This window comes from Schistocerca americana, chromosome X, assembly GCF_021461395.2.
Source record: "Schistocerca americana isolate TAMUIC-IGC-003095 chromosome X, iqSchAmer2.1, whole genome shotgun sequence".
NCBI classification, from domain to species: domain Eukaryota; kingdom Metazoa; phylum Arthropoda; class Insecta; order Orthoptera; family Acrididae; genus Schistocerca; species Schistocerca americana.
In genome coordinates, this window is record NC_060130.1 from 115,251,590 (window position 1) to 115,273,571 (window position 21,982).

At 38.8% G+C, this 21,982-nt stretch overlaps 1 protein-coding gene across 3 annotated transcripts in view; it reads left to right on the forward strand.

Annotated features, from left to right (window-relative positions):
- LOC124555577 (linear gramicidin synthase subunit D-like) overlaps nucleotides 1–21,982 on the forward strand; it is a 417,445-nt gene that overhangs the window by 257,926 nt on the left and 137,537 nt on the right. For all 3 annotated transcript variants that reach the window (XM_047129541.1, XM_047129539.1, XM_047129540.1), the window contains one exon: nucleotides 882–1,148. In XM_047129541.1, coding sequence (XP_046985497.1) covers nucleotides 882–1,148 — 267 coding nt within the window. The remainder of the gene's footprint in view (nucleotides 1–881; nucleotides 1,149–21,982) is intronic.

The following is a 21,982-nucleotide window of genomic DNA, read 5'->3' on the forward strand; positions in this document are numbered from 1 at the left end:
AAGGACTCTGTGACACTGTCTTTCAACAAGATACCACTAGACTGCATGTTGCCCATCCTATCCTGACTTATTGTCTGTTCTTCTGGCCTGCACTGTCTCCAGATGTTTCATCCATTACAAACATCTAACTATGGGTTGCTGAGAGACTGGCAAGCCACCACTCACCAGCTAATACAATTGATGAACCCTGGCATAGAGCAGTAGCAGCATGTAATGATGTATCTCCACCTGTCATCCAAGTTCAGTTTGACTTGATACCCAGCTTGATTAGAGTGGTTATCACTGCCAGAGATAGCCTATGTACTAAAGTTTTCTCCCTGTATACCCCCAGATGACCAATAAATGTAATAATTTACTCTTCCTACTATTCTGTTTATGTTCAATAAGTAAAATTACATATTTTCTCTATCATTCCTGGTGTTGCAGTTTTAATGGCCAGTGCATCTTTATTATTTTTTGCTCGTCCAGTCCATGCATTCCCAAATGTACTAAATTTATCATTCACCTTATCATGCTATGTAAAAGTTAAAGATTTTTAATTTTTAAGTTGTGACGAATCGTGCCCTACTACTTTCAACAACACATATTTAATACAGCCAATCAAAGGTTGAGAGACTTCTGTGAATATATAGCTTGCTGACTGTTGGAATAACCCTTTTCCATACTAGCTATGAGGCTATTTTTGATATAGAGTGCCATTCAATTGCAATTATTTATTCCAGATGGATGAGTTATTGTATGCTTAACAATATGGTTGAAATTAACTTCATGTAAAGTTTAATTTTAATTCTTTTTAAAGTTGTTAAGTAGGCTTCATAGATGACACTTACTTTCAATAGTTATAGCAAAGCAAATGTTAATTGAAAATTATTTCTATTCAGGTGGAGCTTATCTTCCATTGGAAGTCTCTTATCCCCCTTCATTACTTATGTCAGTACTTGAGGATGCAGGACCTATAGCAGTGTGCAGTAAGAAACAATTCTCAGATCGTCTTGTTGGTCTGATTGAAGAAGATATGACCATTCTATTAGAAGGCGATTGGCTTGAAAACTGCATGGCATATCCACCATTTGAAAAAGAAGCTGAGTGCTCCCTTGATAACATGGCCTACACTGTGTACTCCGCTGGAACCACTGGAAAACCTAAAGGTAAAATTACATTGCATTTTGTCTAATACCAATATAATCTTCACACAAAATAAATATTAAATGTATTAATGTGTAATCACACATGGTTAGCATATACCAGAGTAAACAGAAAAGTCTGTAACAACAAAGGGCCCATTTTGCCATGACTTCAAGTTACAATGGTACTTTTTATGCTGTAATTGTAGAGTTTTTTACTACTGTGAATAATGCACTTGCAGTTTTTGTCTTGTAGCATTCAAATACTTTCTCAAATGTATTAGGTGTTTGATGGATTTTCTACAGTCATCTAACAAGCAATAACAAAAAACTTCAGTGCTGCAAGAGAGGTGTGAATAAACAATTTGTTGCAGATAGTCTCAAAAAACTATCTGTATTTAATTTAATAATGGTGTCTGTAAGTCACCCAGAAGATCCTGCTCTGCTTATCCATTTGCTGTAAAAACATTAATTCAGTATACATCTGACTACTTCACTGAAACATGGCTCTGCATCACCATGCCTAAGCCACATATACTGTCTAACATAAAGTGGGGCATTCAGATCATCTTATACTTTCTACCACTATTTTTTAAATGCATAAGACTGGTTCATTCACACCTTTCAAGAAAAAATATATAGATGAATGCCTTATATTACATCTTCTCTGTTTTGTTTCTGAACCATATCTAATGCCCTCATCACCATTGGGATGTATAAACCCTGAACTACTACTTTCTTAATGGTCCTGTTTTTTGGCGATACCATTATTGTTGAGTAATGCTGTTAAACCACTAAGGTTAAAAATCACCCACTGATAGTTGTTTACTCAATATTGCATGTATGATGGACAGGTAACAGATCTACTGCCAACTAGGAAAGCAACAAATTTACAGGAAGAAAAGCGACTGTTGTGTCCATTCGCATTTTGCACATTAAACAAAATAAAATAAAAGTGATTATTTGCAAAATGTTCCATCTAATAACTATTGTATTTGTACATTTGTATGTGTGAAACCCCCCCCATGAACCATGGACCTTGCCGTTGGTGGGGAGGCTTGCGTGCCTCAGCGATACAGATAGCCGTACCGTAGGTGCAACCGCAACGGAGGGGTATCTGTTGAGAGGCCAGACAAACGTGTGGTTCCTGAAGAGGGGCAGCAGCCTTTTCAGTAGTTGCAAGGGCAACAGTCTGGATGATTGACTGATCTGGCCTTGTAACAATAACCAAAACGGCCTTGCTGTGCTGGTACTGCGAACGGCTGAAAGCAAGGGGAAACTACAGCCGTAATTTTTCCCGAGGGCATGCAGCTTTACTGTATGATTACATGATGATGGCATCCTCTTGGGTAAAATATTCCGGAGGTAAAATAGTCCCCCATTCGGATCTCCGGGCGGGGACTACTCAAGAGGATGTCGTTATCAGGAGAAAGAAAACTGGCGTTCTACGGATTGGAGCGTGGAATGTCAGATCCCTTAATCGGGCAGGTAGGTTAGAAAATTTAAAAAGGGAAATGGATAGGTTGAAGTTAGATATAGTGGGAATTAGTGAAGTTCGGTGGCAGGAGGAACAAGACTTCTGGTCAGGTGACTACAGGGTTATAAACACAAAATCAAATAGAGGTAATGCAGGAGTAGGTTTAATAATGAATAGGAAAATAGGAATGCGGGTAAGCTACTACAAACACCATAGTGAACGCATTATTGTGGCCAAGATAGATACGAAGCCCACACCTACTACAGTAGTACAAGTTTATATGCCAACTAGCTCTGCAGATGACGAAGAAATTGAAGAAATGTATGATGAAATAAAAGAAATTATTCAGATTGTGAAGGGAGACGAAAATTTAATAGTCATGGGTGACTGGAATTCGAGTGTAGGAAAAGGGAGAGAAGGAAACATAGTAGGTGAATATGGATTGGGGGACAGAAATGAAAGAGGAAGCCGCCTGGTAGAATTTTGCACAGAGCACAACATAATCATAGCTAACACTTGGTTTAAGAATCATGAAAGAAGGTTGTATACATGGAAGAACCCTGGAGATACTAAAAGGTATCAGATAGATTATATAATGGTAAGACAGAGATTTAGGAACCAGGTTTTAAATTGTAAGACATTTCCAGGGGCAGATGTGGACTCTGACCACAATCTATTGGTTATGACCTGTAGATTAAAACTGAAGAAACTGCAAAAAGGTGGGAATTTAAGGAGATGGGACCTGGATAAACTAAAAGAACCAGAGGTTGTACAGAGATTCAGGGAGAGCATAAGGGAGCAATTGACAGGAATGGGGGAAATAAATACAGTAGAAGAAGAATGGGTAGCTTTGAGGGATGAAGTAGTGAAGGCAGCAGAGGATCATGTAGGTAAAAAGACTAGGGCTAGTAGAAATCCTTGGGTAACAGAAGAAATATTGAATTTAATTGATGAAAGGAGAAAATATAAAAATGCAGTAAGTGAAACAGGCAAAAAGGAATACAAACGTCTCAAAAATGAGATCGACAGGAAGTGCAAAATGGCTAAGCAGGGATGGCTAGAGGACAAATGTAAGGACGTAGAGGCCTATCTCACTGGGGGTAAGATAGATACCGCCTACAGGAAAATTAAAGAGACCTTTGGAGATAAGAGAACGACTTGTATGAATATCAAGAGCTCAGATGGAAACCCAGTTCTAAGCAAAGAAGGGAAAGCAGAAAGGTGGAAGGAGTATATAGAGGGTCTATACAAGGGCGATGTACTTGAGGACAATATTATGGAAATGGAAGAGGATGTAGATGAAGATGAAATGGGAGATATGATACTGCGTGAAGAGTTTGACAGAGCACTGAAAGACCTGAGTCGAAACAAGGCCCCTGGAGTAGACAACATTCCATTGGAACTACTGACGGCCTTGGGAGAGCCAGTCCTGACAAAACTCTACCATCTGGTGAGCAAGATGTATGAAACAGGCGAAATACCCTCAGACTTCAAGAAGAATATAATAATTCCAATCCCAAAGAAAGCAGGTGTTGACAGATGTGAAAATTACCGAACTATCAGCTTAATAAGTCACAGCTGCAAAATACTAACACGAATTCTTTACAGACGAATGGAAAAACTAGTAGAAGCCAACCTCGGGGAAGATCAGTTTGGATTCCGTAGAAACACTGGAACACGTGAGGCAATACTGACCTTACGACTTATCTTAGAAGAAAGATTAAGGAAAGGCAAACCTACGTTTCTAGCATTTGTAGACTTAGAGAAAGCTTTTGACAATATTGACTGGAATACTCTCTTTCAAATTCTAAAGGTGGCAGGGGTAAAATACAGGGAGCGAAAGGCTATTTACAATTTGTACAGAAACCAGATGGCAGTTATAAGAGTCGAGGGACATGAAAGGGAAGCAGTGGTTGGGAAGGGAGTAAGACAGGGTTGTAGCCTCTCCCCGATGTTGTTCAATCTGTATATTGAGCAAGCAGTAAAGGAAACAAAAGAAAAATTCGGAGTAGGTATTAAAATTCATGGAGAAGAAATAAAAACTTTGAGGTTCGCCGATGACATTGTAATTCTGTCAGAGACAGCAAAGGACTTGGAAGAGCAGTTGAATGGAATGGACAGTGTCTTGAAAGGAGGATATAAGATGAACATCAACAAAAGCAAAACAAGGATAATGGAATGTAGTCTAATTAAGTCGGGTGATGCTGAGGGAATTAGATTAGGAAATGAGGCACTTAAAGTAGTAAAGGAGTTTTGCTATTTGGGGAGCAAAATAACTGATGATGGTCGAAGTAGAGAGGATATAAAATGTAGGCTGGCAATGGCAAGGAAAGCGTTTCTGAAGAAGAGAAATTTGTTAACATCCAGTATTGATTTAAGTGTCAGGAAGTCATTTCTGAAAGTATTCGTATGGAGTGTAGCCATGTATGGAAGTGAAACATGGACGATAAATAGTTTGGACAAGAAGAGAATAGAAGCTTTCGAAATGTGGTGCTACAGAAGAATGCTGAAGATTAGATGGGTAGATCACATAACTAATGAGGAAGTATTGAACAGGATTGGGGAGAAGAGAAGTTTGTGGCACAACTTGACCAGAAGAAGGGATCGGTTGGTAGGACATGTTCTGAGGCATCAAGGGATCACCAATTTAGTATTGGAGGGCAGCGTGGAGGGTAAAAATCGTAGAGGGAGACCAAGAGATGAATACACTAAGCAGATTCAGAAGGATGTAGGTTGCAGTAGGCACTGGGAGATGAAAAAGCTTGCACAGGATAGAGTAGCATGGAGAGCTGCATCAGACCAGTCTCAGGACTGAAGACCACAACAACAACAACATGTGTGAAACATTAATATTTTTGGCTGTTTTGTGTTGCCTACAGAGTTGTAAAATTGCCATAGGCTACCATAGATTATCACGAGTAAGCATAGACGACAGTAGTTTCATAGTAGCCTTGGTCAGTTAAGATCATAACCACGTCACCTGTACATTAGGTGTTTTAGAACCCTATCGGGCATTATCTCACTTTGATCCCTTTGTTGTTGTATGCAATTTGTGTCTTACTAGATTCTCCAAGAAACAAGAAATAGCGAACCGTCTAGAAACTGTATGAGGGCATTTAAAAGGCCTAATGACCTGTGGAACATTTTTTATACATAGCTATCCTCCTGTCTGCTACAGTATTTATAGCAAAATTGAAATTGTCAATGTTTAATCACCTTTTATTCAAAAACTGTTGATTTGTAATGTGAAACAGAGGAATGTTGCAGTAAAAATAGAAAAACAATGAAGATTTATCATATAGTGCTATAAAATGTAAATTCCTCAAAAAAAAGTAAAATATAAAAACACAGAAAACAAAAACATGTTTCTGTTACTCACAAACAACTTTTGCACTTATTAATAACAACAGGGAACTCTTGCATTTCATCATGATGAAGAACATTCTGCTGATTACAAAATAACAACAATAATTATATTAATTGTTTATGTTTGTGCATGTAAACTGTACTTTCATCAAAAGCCCAGAAGTTACATGATCAACTAATTTTTATTATAAAATGCAATTTATATTTTGTTAGGATATACAATACTCAATGGACTAACTGTGAACGATGTGCATTTCTAATTATATGCAAAACAAACAAACAAAGAGAAGTTCTCAGCTCCCAGTTTCTCTCTCTCATATTCATTTGTGTACCTTCCCATAATAATGCAACCAATACTACAATCAACCCTACCATTTACTATGTTATTTGTGTGCAGCACCAAAATTAACCTACTGCAGTTTACATAAGGCACAATTCTAGTTGTATATGATTCCCTGGTTGCCAAATCTGGTGATTTGTATCCATGTCTAACATGTGTCCTGTTACCCAGCAGAAGGATACTCCCTGCCTCAGATATTGCAAGTGGGGAAAGAGATCCTGAATAGGCTAGACTGGATTTGCTCATCTGCTGGGTACGTTCGTGGTATGACTTGATGAGTACTCAGGGAGTCAGAGCAGGCAAGGAATTTCACACCATGAGTGTGTTTCGTCTGGCCCAGTGGCTTCAAGATCATGTATGATCCTCATTAAGCACAGTAAATTTCTTTGGTAAGTGAATCTTAACACAAGACCCAGGGATAACAGCAAACCATACAAGAGAATACTCCCTGCTTGAACCCATGCAGAATAATGCCATAGAATTAGGTTACTCATTTAAAAGTTCTCAAAACATTTTGTATTTAACAAAAATATGATTGCAAGCAATGATCTCATTTTAAATTGATGCTTTCATGTAAAGATATGAGATAAAAGTTAACTTTGTCACCATCCCTGTTGACGTTGATGTGATGTGATGTAATTGATAAAATTTATTTATTTATTCAAAATGAAAAATATATTTTGAGTTCTTTTCTGTGAGGCTACAAAAAATTACTGAAATAGCTATAACTACAGACAATAATGTGACAATTAGTTACTCTTTAGCGTCTATGACCTGGCAAAATATGTTATAAATTCCTTTTCTTTCTCAGTTGCTTGCCAGTTCTTCGTTGCACAAAGAAATTACAAGTAAAAATCAGCATAAGCAGAAACAGGTGTGCTGTCACAAGCAATACTAACGCCCCTCTTAATAGTCTACTGAAAAAGAACACTGGAAGCCACAAAGTTGTCACAAACAGTATAAGCATCAGTTCCTTTTGAAAGAGTAGGTCAACTGCAGACTATTAACAAATGATTTAAGCAGAGTAAAAGCAACATAGAAATTAAGTGTAAAGTAGGTGAGCCAGCCTGATCCTTCGCATGTGTGAATGCTAAGCAGAGGTTTTGTTCATTGGAAGCATCTAATGTGCCATCAAAGATGAGGGTACACCTTCATAATGAGGAATGTCTCCATCATTCCAGGCCTGACCTCACAATCATAAATGGTGAACTCTGACACCAGATTTCTTTTTCATCATTTATAAGTTGTAACAGTTTATTGAAATACCATGATATCTGTGACTTTGAAAAGGCCATGTTTGCATGAATCATGGCAAAGCAGGTAAAAGGCACCTCTTGTAGCTCCATATATACTCGAATAGTCTGCGCCCTTGAATAATTTTGTGGGAGGGAAATTTCTTTTGCTTTAATTTGTTTTATTTACAAAAAAAAAGTTCTAACAGTACAATGTGTTCAAAATTATATATAATATCAATTGGTTTGAAGAAATGCATAATATTCTTCACATGTTGTTGTACGGATTGATAAATCATTAAAACACAACCAATTCAGCAGCATGCAGCTGGCCACCATGTGGCCTGCTGGCTAGCGCATTAGGTGGGCAGCTGGTCTGGGAACATTATCCCTGCCAGCTGGGACTCCACAGGCCTACCTACAGTAGGAAAAAAGAAGTATTACCATGTTTAAGAATTTAATGTTAATATACGCAATAAAGTATTTTAGTCAGTATGTATGCTCCCTTACCTCTCTATTCATCATCACTTTGATTGTCATCACTAGCGGGAGAATAATTGTTGTTGTCACTATCTTCCCATAGAGTGTCATCCTCTGTTCCATCCAGTGAATTTGTAATACCACATTTTGTGAAGGTTTTTTCCACCAGTGGTTGCAGATTGGAGTCCCATGCACTTTTCACCCACTCACAAATCTGGGACAAATCCAGCCATTTGATTTTTCCACTCTGTGTGAAATTGTGGTTTTCATCATCCATCCATTACGTATATCGCTGTTTAAGTGCAGCTTTGAATGGCCAATTTATTCACTCATCTAGTGGTTGTAGGATGGATGTTACGCCTCCAGGGATAATGACCAAGTCAGTTTTCCCTTCTTGTAATTTGTCTCGCACTTAGCTCTATGTCTGCGGAAGCTGTCCATGACCAACATGTTATGTAAATTCAGTTATGCGCCAGGAAGACATTGCCAAACAGGCATCACACAATCACAAGGTCATTTTCCAACCACCCTTTCGGATTCACTCTCAGTGATATGCCTTTCACTTATATTTTTGGAATTGTTTTCCATTCAAATATCGTGTAAGGTAGTAGCATTCATCCATCACCAGTTACACACAACATCACTGTACACCTTTGCTTCTCACTGTCACAAGTTCATATTAGGATGCTGGATTCTTCTTGCCTTTTCACGGTGTTGTCGAGTGGCATCTCAAAGAAGACTGGCATTTGAACCACGTTACCAATTTGCCATAATATGTAGGACTGTTCGTGTTGCAGATTTATCACATAATGATGAAAATGCACTATTGTTTCCTTGTAATCACCTGGAAGCCATTGACCAACAGTAGTATTCCTCTGGAATCCTAATCCATTTCAGTTGAAAAATCATGATAACCAACCCCGGTTAGCTTTGAAACAGGTAATGCCTAGTCCTTTGGCTAAAACCAAAGCTTTAAGTTGGCACATTTTACTCATCACCATGCATCCATATTGCAGAGCCTTTTTTTGAAGTCCGGATGCTTCACTTTTTGGCCACAAAATGCCTGGCGATTACTATTAGTTTATTAAAGCTGCATTTTGTTCTTTTGCCGGTCACAAATACAACACTCACTTATGTCACACTCTCTTCCTGCTGCATGGTTTCCAATGTTCTTGGCTTCTTCAATAATTTTCAGTTTTTCTTTAGCAGTGGATGGGTGATAACAAGAACTTGTAGCCACAATTAACGAGTTTGAAGTCATTGTTAATACTTCACTTCTAATGTGCTACTGATATGCCACACACTGAAGCCACAACAATGCAATAGTATAATGGGATCTCTTATTGGAGGCAGAGCAGTTCCAACCATGTTTTGAATAATCCACACTCCCCAGTTTTTCATCATTAAATTCGGGAAAAAACATGAGTGAGTTATTTGAGTATATACGTTATGTTCCAAGACCAGTCTACACGTGTAGACTTGTCTTTTTACAATGCTAAATATGACTGAAAAATAAAATAACTCTCTCTCTGACTTCCATTTCAGAACTAATTGGATCCTTGATGCACATAGTTGCATGCAAACATATGCAAGTCATTATATTGTGTTGTGAGAAAAAAGACATTGCTGTATTTGATTATGTTGTTTATCACTGTAGGCCTATTTCATCATGACTGCCATCTTCAGGTTATATCAGGTGGTCTACATATCCATATCTTTATGGCCAGATGAAACTACAATTGTCCTTTTGTAACTGTGGGTTCTTTAATTACTGTGGAAGGTGGCTCATCTAGCCTACAAAATATGAAATATTAGGTCACTTTATTAAATGACCGATAAAAAGATTTTCTTCACTTGATACAATCCTTTGCCACAGGAGAGTGTGATAATTTATGACTGTTATTAACTGTTAACTAACTAACTAACTGTTCTCCTGAAGTTCAATTTTCAGCATTTACAAAAGTACATTCCCGAGACTTGAGTAACTTTTTAGTCCTACTTGATGATGCTAATTGCTTCAGCAGAGGCCACAAACTGAACAGAACACTTCCATATTCAGCTCTATATTGACCCCTTGCAAGGGCACTGCTGTGCTGAGAGAGAGGACGTGTCTTCTTCTGCTTCTCCCATTCGTCATTGCATATTGCTGTAACACATTGCTAATGTCTGCAGTATTGATGTGTACTGCCAACTTTGGTGTGGCACCATGATCTTTGGATGATACCACACATATGAAACTGATGTCTCCAGTGCTGTTACACTATTTTATAACTTGCTCATTTGATGCTGATGGAACTGTAGTAGATGTTAATTTTTTTAATAGTTATTTATACATGTGTGCTGGCAGACAACCTGCCTCTTTCTACTGGGCTTGTTTGTGGTGAGTACTTTCAATTGACTTCATGTGATTCTTTTCTCGATGGACTTTGTCAAACCTATAGTTACACCTGGGCTGTTCAGTTACTTACAACTGCTTGGGTTTTTATTGTATATATATAAAAACAAAGATGATGTGACTTACCAAATGAAAGTGCTGGCAGGTCGACAGACACACAAACATACACACAAAATTCAAGCTTTCGCAACAAACTGTTGCCTCATCAGGAAAGACCTGCCAGCACTTTCATTTGGTAAGTCACATCATCTTTGTTTTTAGATATATATTTCCTACGTGGAAAACACATAAAATATACACTCAGTTAGTCTTATTATGTCTCTCCCTTTCACATTTACTCACGCAGTCACAGTATGTCACTAATCACACAAGACTATGAAAATGGTTTGCCCCCTAAAAGCTGCTAAAATCTTGGATAATATGACACAGTAATGATAACTCAGGAAGTGATGCTAATGATAAGTTTAAAGAAAAACAATAATTAGTGGGGCCAACTACATTAATAAGGCAATCAGATCTACCCCTTAATAAATGAAAAAGAAGAATGGACATCTCACATAATCTTAAAACATTATACCACATTTGTTGTCTCTTTTACTACAATAAAGGACACAACAGATAGTAAACTTGCCCCTTCCTCCTCGTCTGAATATAAAATACACTCAGTTAAAATATAAAATACTAAAATCTGCATGCCACAACAATTATGCATTGATGAGTATTCTTGTTGGAGCAAGAAACCATGAGTCTTCAGCTTGTTCCCTTTTTGTTGCCACGTGAAAGCTATTTCATTTTGTCTAAGGGTCTGAAAGATGTATGAATGGCTGAGTCGGCTGTACCAGCCTCAATTTGTTGTCTGTCAACTGCAGCTCACTATCTTCCCACCACCACATACCTCTAAACCTCAACAGAGCCATAGAGTCTCCCATGAATGCTATGCCCACATGTCATGATTCTCAGCATGATCACACTTCCTTCCCAGTCTTTATAGGTGGAGAAAGATATACTGTATGGTCTGGACTGTTCATCTGCTAGATTTGTATGTTGTATAAATTGAAGGCCATTCAGGGAGGAAGAGCAGGCAAAAACTTTCACAGCACAAATGTGTCTTATCTGCCCAAATGCCCTCAACACCATATGGGTCTCTGCTTCAAACACAGTCTCTCCCTGCTGGAATCCACACAGAATATTGTTGTACAGATGGTGCATTCATTAAAATTTTGTAAAATATTGAGTTAAAAACATCTCCAGAGATATAGTGTCTCGTGTACTCCAGCTGTAAAATAACTCTGGATGTCTTCAGTAACTAGTGCATCACACAGCTCCAGTTGAGGTTAATATTTGTCCCACACCATGAGCTACTACCCCATGATTTTGACAGATCTGAAATAATCTTGTTGCTCTTGTGATTTGTAAAACTCTGTGCATGCTAGAGCATACAGTGGTTTTGAATTATGATGATTCTGCAACAACCATCACATGCACTGAGAGGAGCTGCCACCATATAGAAAGTGCTCCCCACACAGTACAAAGATTATATTTGTGTCTCATTCTGTAAGTGCCCATGGCCAGTAATCCCACCATGACGAACAGCATTAGTGGTTTTGAGATGTGTAGGTCTCCATTGTCCTTACCTATGAAGCCATAATCTAGCCAGTATTACACAAAAGTCTTAAAAATGGTATCAAACTCATTTTGTCTTCCCCCCCCCTCCTCCCTCCAAGATTTATGACAGAGGCACATCAAGAGGTTCATACTTGATGGATTTCACCATTAGGTTTTTTTGTTTGGTAGCCACGACAGCCTGGAATCAAATATGAGGCTCAGAAACCTCAATTAATGTTTGAAATTTAGAATGGTGTCTCATGAGCAGGTCAGGCAAATTCAAAAGAACTACAGTGATTAAAATCAGCATACATACATTTCACTGTACAAATCTGAAACCAGTATCTGCACTCCACTCCAAACTGTAAGTTACAACTGGATGGTTGTTGTTGCAGGTTTGGTTGATTATTTACTGCACTTTACAGTAACAATTTCCATATCTTGTCTGTGACAGAAAAACGTTTATGTGCTTACAATGTTGTGCCAGATTTGTAATTACTGATTTAGCAGACATTCATAACCATGTAGAACTGTCTCAGAATGTCATATGGTATGAACACTGTGTCTTTTCTGTGCATTAGAGTACAGAAGACATGTGTGAAATGAGTAATATAATTCATTGATTTGAAATACCAGCTTAAAAGAGCAAGCAATATTTTAAAACTAATACTTATTTTTACTGGGAATGTATTGCTATGTTTACATAATAGGCAATAATAAACAACAGCCTACTGAAATTATCAGTCTTTTAATTTGATGTAAATTTTCATTTCTGAAGCTCTTCTAATGCTCTACAACCATGAAGAGCTATAAACTATATTCTCATACTCAGAAATATAGCTTTCATAATTAATTATGAAGAAAACAGAATAAATATTTGTGATTTAGTGACACATTCCTTTTTCCAAAGTAGGAAGTTATGAAACAAAGTACCCAATATGAAATATATTAGGCTGGGATGGAATTTCATGACAGTTAGTTGATTAGGTAGTAGTTACATTTTCCATGGATAATACAAATGATTCTTTTATCAAAATCATAAAAATGATTGGAGGATATTTATATGTGATTAATGTTAACATTAATGAACATGTTAGGTTTTTTTCACTCACACCCATGCAACTACATTAAAAAAACAAGTTTTTTATGGCTACCAGTTTTTAAGTAGAAATTTGTCAATTTAAGACAAGGAGTTGTCCAGGAGAAATAATTTCAAATTAAATTTAAAACTTGCTTCATTACCAGTCAGACATTTTATGTTACTGGGCAATATGGGAAAATAACAGAAGACGAAATTAAAAAATGAACAGTAAATATGCGTACCATGTAACGAACAATTGACAAGGAAGCAATGCAGAAAACAGTAATACCCCAGTATGTTAAAATCACAGAAGAAGAAACCAAAAAGTTAACAGTAAATATACCTTCACTGGAATGAACAAATGGCAGGGAACCAGCACAGAAGACAATATCACCATGTAAAAAGACTGAGGAGAAAGCTTTACCAGAGTGGACAGAAGTTAAAAACAACAGATCATGATGAAGCACAAGGCAGAAGTTAGCCTCCAAACAACATATGAACAATTTTTATGGCTCAATCCACAGCAGAAGAAAACAACCAAGAAGAGGTCCAGGACCCCCAGGAGGTGAAAATCAGGTCAGAAACGAAAGGACGAGAGCCTACTCTTCAAATAAGTAACCAAGCACGAAACATACCTGTCATAGAACTGAATAATTCTTTAACTCTCCTATATCATAATGTACAGGGCTTTACCAATAAGCTATATAAGCTAGAGGTCCTTTTGAATGGTTCATTGAAGGAGATTTTTATCTTGTGTATAACTGAACACTGGCTACAAGAAGTACAAAAATGAGCAGTTGGGATTTCAGACTTCCAATTGATCAGCAGCTTTTACAGGGAAACATACAGAGGGGGTGGAAAATATATATATAAAAATAGAGGGAAACATTCCACGTGGGAAAAATTATATATAAAAACAAAGATGATGAGACTTACCAAACAAAAGCGCTGGCAGGTCGATAGACATACAAACAAACACAAACATACACACAAAATTCAAGCTTTCGCAACAAACGGTTGCTTCATCAGGAAAGAGGGAAGGAGAGGGAAAGACGAAAGGATGTGGGTTTTAAGGGAGAGGGTAAGGAGTCATTCCAGTCCCGGGAGCGTCTGTGTATGTTCGGATGGATATGTGTGTGTGTGTGTGCGAGTGTATACCTGTCCTTTTTTCCCCCTAAGGTAAGTCTTTCCGCTCCTAGGATTGGAATGACTCCTTACTCTCTCCCTTAAAACCCACATCCTGTCTTTCCCTCTCCTTCCCTCTTTCTTGATGAAGCAACCGTTTGTTGTGAAAGCTTGAATTTTGTTTGTATGTTTGTTTGTGTGTCTATCACTGTGTGTGTGTGTGTGTGTGTGTGTGTGTGTGTACTAACAGATAGTAAAATTATAATTGCATGTGTATATAGGTCCCCATCTGTCAATTTTGAATTATTCTCTGAAAATTTGTAAAATCCTCTCAACTATCTAAACAGTCAGTCAAAATACAAAATTGTGCTTGGGGATTTCAATATTAATTTCAGGGACAACTGTAAAAAAGGGCAAAAACTTGTTAATCTACTAAAAACATACAATATGAACATGTGTGTAGAAGATATCGCAAGATACAGCAGCAAAAGTGAAAGTACTATAGACCAAATATTCATTGACAAATCAAAATGTGGCTTTAAATCTGAGGTATTGGATACAGGTTTCTCTGATCATCAAGCAGTTAAATTGACTTTAGGTAAATCTCATGAGAAAAGTGACAACGGGAGATATATCGAGAGAATATTAATTAATGATGACCATTAGGGTATTTAATCTAATGTTAAAAATTGTAAACTGAGACATGGAAAGGAATAGTTCTGTAGATACAAAATTCAGCAAGTTCTTGTCAAATTATACATACTGCTATGATATTTCATTCCATCTAAAGAGAATCAAAATTTAAAAAAATCAAATTCATTTATAACAAGTGAAATCAGAGAGTGATCAGAAAGTCTTAGAATGCTACATAAGTGTGCAAGCAAAATACTATCTTGAAACCATATTCCAAGTGTTATAGGAAAAAGCACAGGGAACTATAATTGCTGCAAAAAGGAAGCACAATGATTCATATATCAGAAAGGGTAACAACAAAATGAAAGCTATGTAGAAAGTTATTACTAATCATGCAGGCAAACATGAAAGTGCAGGTAATAAAATCACCATAAAACACAAAAATGAAATTGTTGATGGTCCACTTCTAATAGCTAATATATTTAATGATCATTATATTAATGTAGCCCAAAACCTGATCACCTCTAAATATAATCCAAAGACAAAGGTAATAACTCCAATACATGAAAGGACAATGTACATATATCCCACAACACCCAAAGAAGTACAATCGGCTATTAGCAAACTAAAGAGTAAAATGTGTTGTGTTGGCAGAAGAGCCAACACCGTATTACTTGGGGAGGCCGAAATGCACACGTTTTAGCTCACGCAGGCAGGTGTGAGGAGGGAAGGACTATACTGACGTGAGGTCTGGAACATGACGAGGAATTGGAATTCAGAAAGCGGGCGTAATTAGTTTGATACTTAACTTTAATCCATTAATGATGAACGTTGCTCTTGACGGTACATGATTCACAATATTGTCTGTTCAGAATTCATTCTAATTACTGAATATGGCGCCTTGCTAGGTCGTAGCAAATGACATAGCTGAAGGCTATGCTAAACTGTCGTCTCTGCAAATGAGGGCATATGTAGACAGTGAACCATCACTAGCAAAGTTGGCTGTACAAGTGGGGCGAGTGCTAGGGAGTCTTTTTAGACTAGACCTGCCGTGTGGCGGCGCTCGGTCTGCAATCACTGATAGTGGCGACACGTGGGTCCGACGTATACTAACGGACCGCAACCGATTTAATGGTTACCACCTATCAAGTGTGGTGTATGGCGGTGACACCACATTCCTCCCCCACAAATCGTCGGACAGTTGTGGTATAAGGCCTCCGCCCGCCATTGGGAGGACCCCCATGTTGACGTATGCGACGAGGTGGAGAGCCTAACAACAGGCGAGGCTGTGCCACCCGCAGCCTGCCTTTCGAACTGCGGGGAGCTAGTGAACACCTGAAAACCTATTCCAGGGTGCACGCCAACATGCGGTGTTTGCGCCCATAGAGAGACAGAAGGGGCCGAAGGGTCTACCTCCTTCGGGCCGGGGCACCCGACGGGCGAAGACGACATATGGTCTGGAGCGGGCAAGAGTTCCATGTCGGAGGACAACTGGTCACGGCGGCAGCGCGTCGCCATGGGGCAAAATGCAAGGCAGCGTCAGTAACACCTGGGGCTGAGGCGAGCCAGTAGATGGGTCCCCGGGGCGCTGACTGGATGGCACCGTTGCTGAAAGCAGACGGCGAGCAGCAGATCCCGTGCGATGACAGAGGCGCAGCTGATTGAGATGCTGGCGCACCTCACCAGAGGCCCCCAAAACCAGATACATAGCACGTCCGAGGCAGTGAAGAATGCGCCCTTCGAGCCAATGTCATGAACCTCGATAGTGGCAGTAGTAGACAACGTCGCCTGGGGAAAAAGTAGGTGTCTGCCGCTGCACAGAGGTTCAATGAGAGCAACCATGGAGCAACTCAGCCGGTGAGCGACCATCTCAGGGCTGAGAGCGATACGAGGACAAAAAGAGCAGTAACGCATCCTCCCGAGAATGCGACTCTTTGAACTTCAACATCTGTGACTTGAAAGTCCTGACCAATCGTTCAGCGGCACTATTTGACTGTGGCAAAAAGGGCGCAGACGTCAGACGTTGAATACCATTGGCCTTGCAGAATGACTGAAATTCAGCGGACATGAATTGTGGGCCATTGTCAGAAACAATCGTCTGTGGAAGACCTTCAATCCAAAAGATAGCAGGTAACGCTTGGATGGTAGCAAATGATGTCGTGGAAGACTTCTGGACAACAAAAGGAAAATTACTAAATAAATCTATCACAACCAACCCTCGAGCATTCCAGAATGGACCAGCAAAATCGATGTGTAGGCGTTGCCAAGGGAAAGTGGCTTTTGGCCATGCAAAGAATTTCCACGGTGGTGTTGATTGTTGTTCAGCACACGCCATGCAATAAGAGCACATAGTCGTAATCGCGGCATCGATTCCGAACCAAGTACAGTGCTGATGAGCAAGTTGTTTCGTTTTCGCTATACCCCAATGTCCTTGGTGGAGAAGTTTTAAGACAGAGGGCTGTAACGAACGTGGTACCACGACCCTGGACTGATCATTATCAGAACGCAAAAACAAAACACCACGTCAAACAAAAACTCTCTCCTTGTGAGCAAAAAATCGGCGAACCAATGACTTGGACAAGGGCCATTGCGTAGCAACAAAATGCAGACCGGTAGCAAGGACAGGGTCGGCAGTTGTGGCTGTAGCCACATGACGAAAATCAATCGGAAATGATTCGACCACGTATTGGTTTCCGAATCAATGAACATGCAAGCAAGTTCGGAGGAATCAAATGCCCTATGCTCAGCAACAGGCAAATGGGACAACGCATCGGGTTCCATGCTTAGCAGTGGACCGGTACAAGATATCGTAGTGGTACTGCGAGAGGAAAATAGACCAGCGAATGAATTTCTGCGCTGTACGTGGAGATACAGGCTTGTTCGGATGAAAAAGCGATGTCAAAGGTTTGTGGTCTGTGATTATGGTAAAGTGACGACCACACAAGAAGTCATGAAACTTTGTAACACCAAATACGAGAGCCAATGCTTCTTTCTCGATCTGTGAATAATTTCTTTGTGCAGACGAGAGCAATTTGGACGCAAAGGCAATAGGGCGATCGTGCGAGCCATCTTTGTGTGCAAGCACAGCACCGATCCCGAAATCCAATGCAATTCCGACGCGAAGAAAAGGTCCTGGAATGGTTTGGAGTTTCCAATCTGAGCTTTTTCTGGCAAACACTCTGAACATGTCCTTTTTTATTACAGTAAAAGGAAATAGTTTGACGTGACGAGCAATTCGCACGTGAATGTTTAGTAGCGCATGTTTTAAGCACTGCATTTGCTTGCTGGCGCGGCACATGTGGCTGAGAGCCTGGCGGCAACGGCGCGGCTGGGCGCGAGGGCTGTTTACTGCTCCGTGCAGCTCGCCCAGCGGGCCGGCTAACCTGACACACGGCTGGCGAAGTTTCAAATGATTCCTGAGCAAAGTCAAGTGTGTCCTGCCGATCCAATATGTCCATCACTTGTTGAAGGGAGGGATTTGCTAGTTTCAAAATCTGTTCCCTTATACTAACATCAGAAACGTTCTGTGCAATTGCATCACTTACCATAGTATCTGAATATGGGAGTCCACATTGGCACTCAAAAGCGCAATCCCTAGTAAGGCCTTGCAAGGTTGCAACCCACTCCCGATTAGTCTGACATTTTGTACGAAAGAAGGTATACCGTTTCGCAACTACATTCACTGTTTGTTTGAAATATGCATCTAATGCAGACAAAATTTCGTCGTAGGACAGAGTTGCTATGTCGCGTCGGGGAAATAATTTAACTATCACTCGGTAGGTTTGCACACCGACAGACGGCAAAAGAAAAGGCTACCACTCGATACCTTGAATTCTGGAGGTGGCGAGATGGAATCCAAATTGGTGTGACCACTCCGTCCAGCTTTCCACTGAAGGTCGGTGCAACTGCTTGTTGTGGCTGCATTAGCGGTGGAGCGGCGGCTGCCGCATCGTTTTGCATTGCACGTTGACCCTGGACAAGCTGTCTAAGGGCATCCAGTAATGCCTGCATCTGATGACTCTGTAAGCGATAAAATTCGGACAGTACATCTGGAGATTGTGGCGAAGCCATTACACAATTAAATCAGGGTAGTATAGATAAGAACACCGTTTTTACACTCGTCGCCAATGTTGTGTTGGCAGAAGAGCCAACACCTTGTGACTAGGGGAGACTGAAATGCACGCGTTTTAGCTCATGCAGGCTGGCGTGAGCAGGGAAAGACTATACTGACTATGAGGTCTAGAACATGACAAGTAATTAGAATTCAGAAAGCGGACATAATTAGTTTGATACTTAACTTTAATCCATTAATGATGAATGTCGCTCTTGACGGTACATGATTAACAATATTGTCTGTTCAGAATTCATTCTAATTACTGAATATGGCGCCTTGCTAGGTCGTAGTAAATGACGTAGCTGAAGACTATGCTAAACTGTCGTCTCTGCAAATGAGGGCATATGTAGACAGTGAACCATCACTAGCAAAGTCAGCTGTACAACTGGGGCGAGTGCTAGGGAGTCTTTTTAGACAAGACCTGTCGTGTGGCGCTCGGTCTGCAATCCCTGATAGTGTTGACACATGGGTCCGACGTATACTAACGGACCGCGGCCGATTTAAAGGCTACCACCTAGCAAGTGTGGTGTCTGGTGGTAACACCACAAAATGACCTGTCGATTTGATGGTATCCCTGACAAAATTATTAAATATAGTACCAATAATGTTGTCTCTCAACTTGTGTACATAATCAATGACTCCTTTGAAACTGGTGTGTTTCCAAGTAAACTTAAGCAGTCAGCAGTAATACCAGTTTATAAAAGTAGTGACAAGTTTAACATTAAAAATTTCAGACCTCTATCATTATTATCTGTATTTTCGAAAATAATTGAAAGAATAATGTATGACAGATTGCTAGTCTTCCTAAACAAAAATAAAATTCTTGTGAATGCACAGAATGGTTTCATAAAAGGCAAATCTACACAAAACCAGCTCTCTTCAGTTTCCTAAAACTTGTTTACAAAGCTATTGAGGACAAGGAACTGATCTATGAGTTGTTTTTGTACCTTTCCAAAGTGTTCGATCTTATAAATCATAATCTATTGCTGTTAAAACTGTATAATTATGTTGTCCATGGTATTTCCTACGAGTGGTTCAAGTCATATTTAATTGAAAGGAAACAAAGAGTAAAAATTACTCAAGACGGGAATGTATACCATTCTGAATATAAAAAAGTTAATTATGGGGTGCCCTAGGGCTCAGAATCAGGACCATTGTTATTCTTGATTTATATTAATTATCAGTTTTCAACAGATGATACCATATTATTTGCTGATGATACCAGTTTCATTATAAAAGAGAAGAATGATTATGAGATGCAGCAAAAAGTCGACAAACAGCAGAAGTGGCAGAAAAATGGTTTAAAGATAATTGTCTAGTTGCCAATGACAAGAAAACTGTATTGATGAACGTCAACATATAAGGAACAAAAATAGGACCAATGTAAAATTCAGATTATCGAATAGCCAAATTTAGCAAAAGAATCACATAAAATTCTTAGTATTATGGATGGATGAGCATCTAAGATGGGAAAAACAGGTAGAAATGCTTCACAAAATATTAAGCAAGTACTGTTACATATTAAGAGTGCTTAAAGATTGCTGCAATACTGAAACAGTGTTAAGTGCTTATTACACATACTGCATAGTCTACTGAAGTATGGAATAGTGTTCTGGGGAAATACCTCTTTTGCAAAGCAGTCTTTTAGGCTCCAAAAGAAAGCTTTAAGGTTAATAAGTGATGTTGCTTACAGAGCACTATGTTGGGGTATCTTTAAGGAATTAAAAATCATGACTTTACCATCTATATTTATATTTGAAAGCATATGCTTCATTAAAAACCATCAAGTTTCACCTTTGAATAGTGAGATCCACCATTATCAAACAAGAAACAGGGATGATTATCATAGGGATGTGCACAGAAAATCACTATATCAGGGTAGTGCTGTTTACAAACCAAAAATTCTGTAGAGATAGCATCAAAAAATACCAAACACTAATACATTCCAAAAAGAACTAAAAAGATCAACTAATAAACAACAGTTTTTACAGCATTAACGAATGCCTGGAATTTTGCTCAAATCTGTAGATCTACTTCATAACTCTAAACAAAAATTCATAGTTATCAACCATACCTAGATAAAACCAAACTTCTTTCATTCATGTATGTATGCAATTATGCATCTAACTTTTGTGCTGTATGTTACTATGCCTAGTTAACTAAAGTACTGGTATTTAATAGTTTTAGTAAAATCAATCAAGGGGTTTCACAAGCTTTTCTGCTATTTGTATGTAGTATGTAAGCAGAATAATGTTTTGTTATAAAGATGTGTTGATACCAATGATAAGATTTTGTACATGATGTAAATATGTAATATTTTATACTGTTCTGTGCTTTGACAAGTCCAATATCATGAATGTGATAATACGGGTGCTAAATAAATAAATAAATAAAATAAATTAATAAATGATCTGAAATTTTTATTACTTCATCCTCAGCTCCTCTCTGAACCACTGACACTTTTAACATGGGGTAATAAAAGTCATTTTTCCCTCTAGTGTTGTAGGTATGGATATCAATGTGATGGATTACTTACAACATGTCTTATTAGCGAATATATATTTTGTAACGGCGTGGTTAAAATTGCCTATTTATCTGCTATCAATACTTCCTTTCTGAGTGATGAATTACCCCAGAAAATTATTTGATAAGACATTATTGAGTGGAAATATCCAAAATATGTCAAGAGGTTGATTTGTTTGTAGCAAAGATTAGCTATTTTATGAAGAGCAAAAATAGCTGAACTTAATTGTCTGAGAAGCTCAGTAACATGCTCCTTCCAGTTCAAGTTTTCATCAATATGTACTCCCAAAAATTTGGAGCATTCTACCCTATTTAGTGACCCCTGCTCATGTTTTACATCAATTATTGGCATGACTCTACTTGTTGTATATAACTAAATATAGCATTTTTTTTTATTTTTTTTTTTTTTCAAAATTTGGGGAGAGTCAATTTTATGACCAATTCTGCTTTTTGAATGTTAAGTGGAAGGTCATTAACACATGTAAGG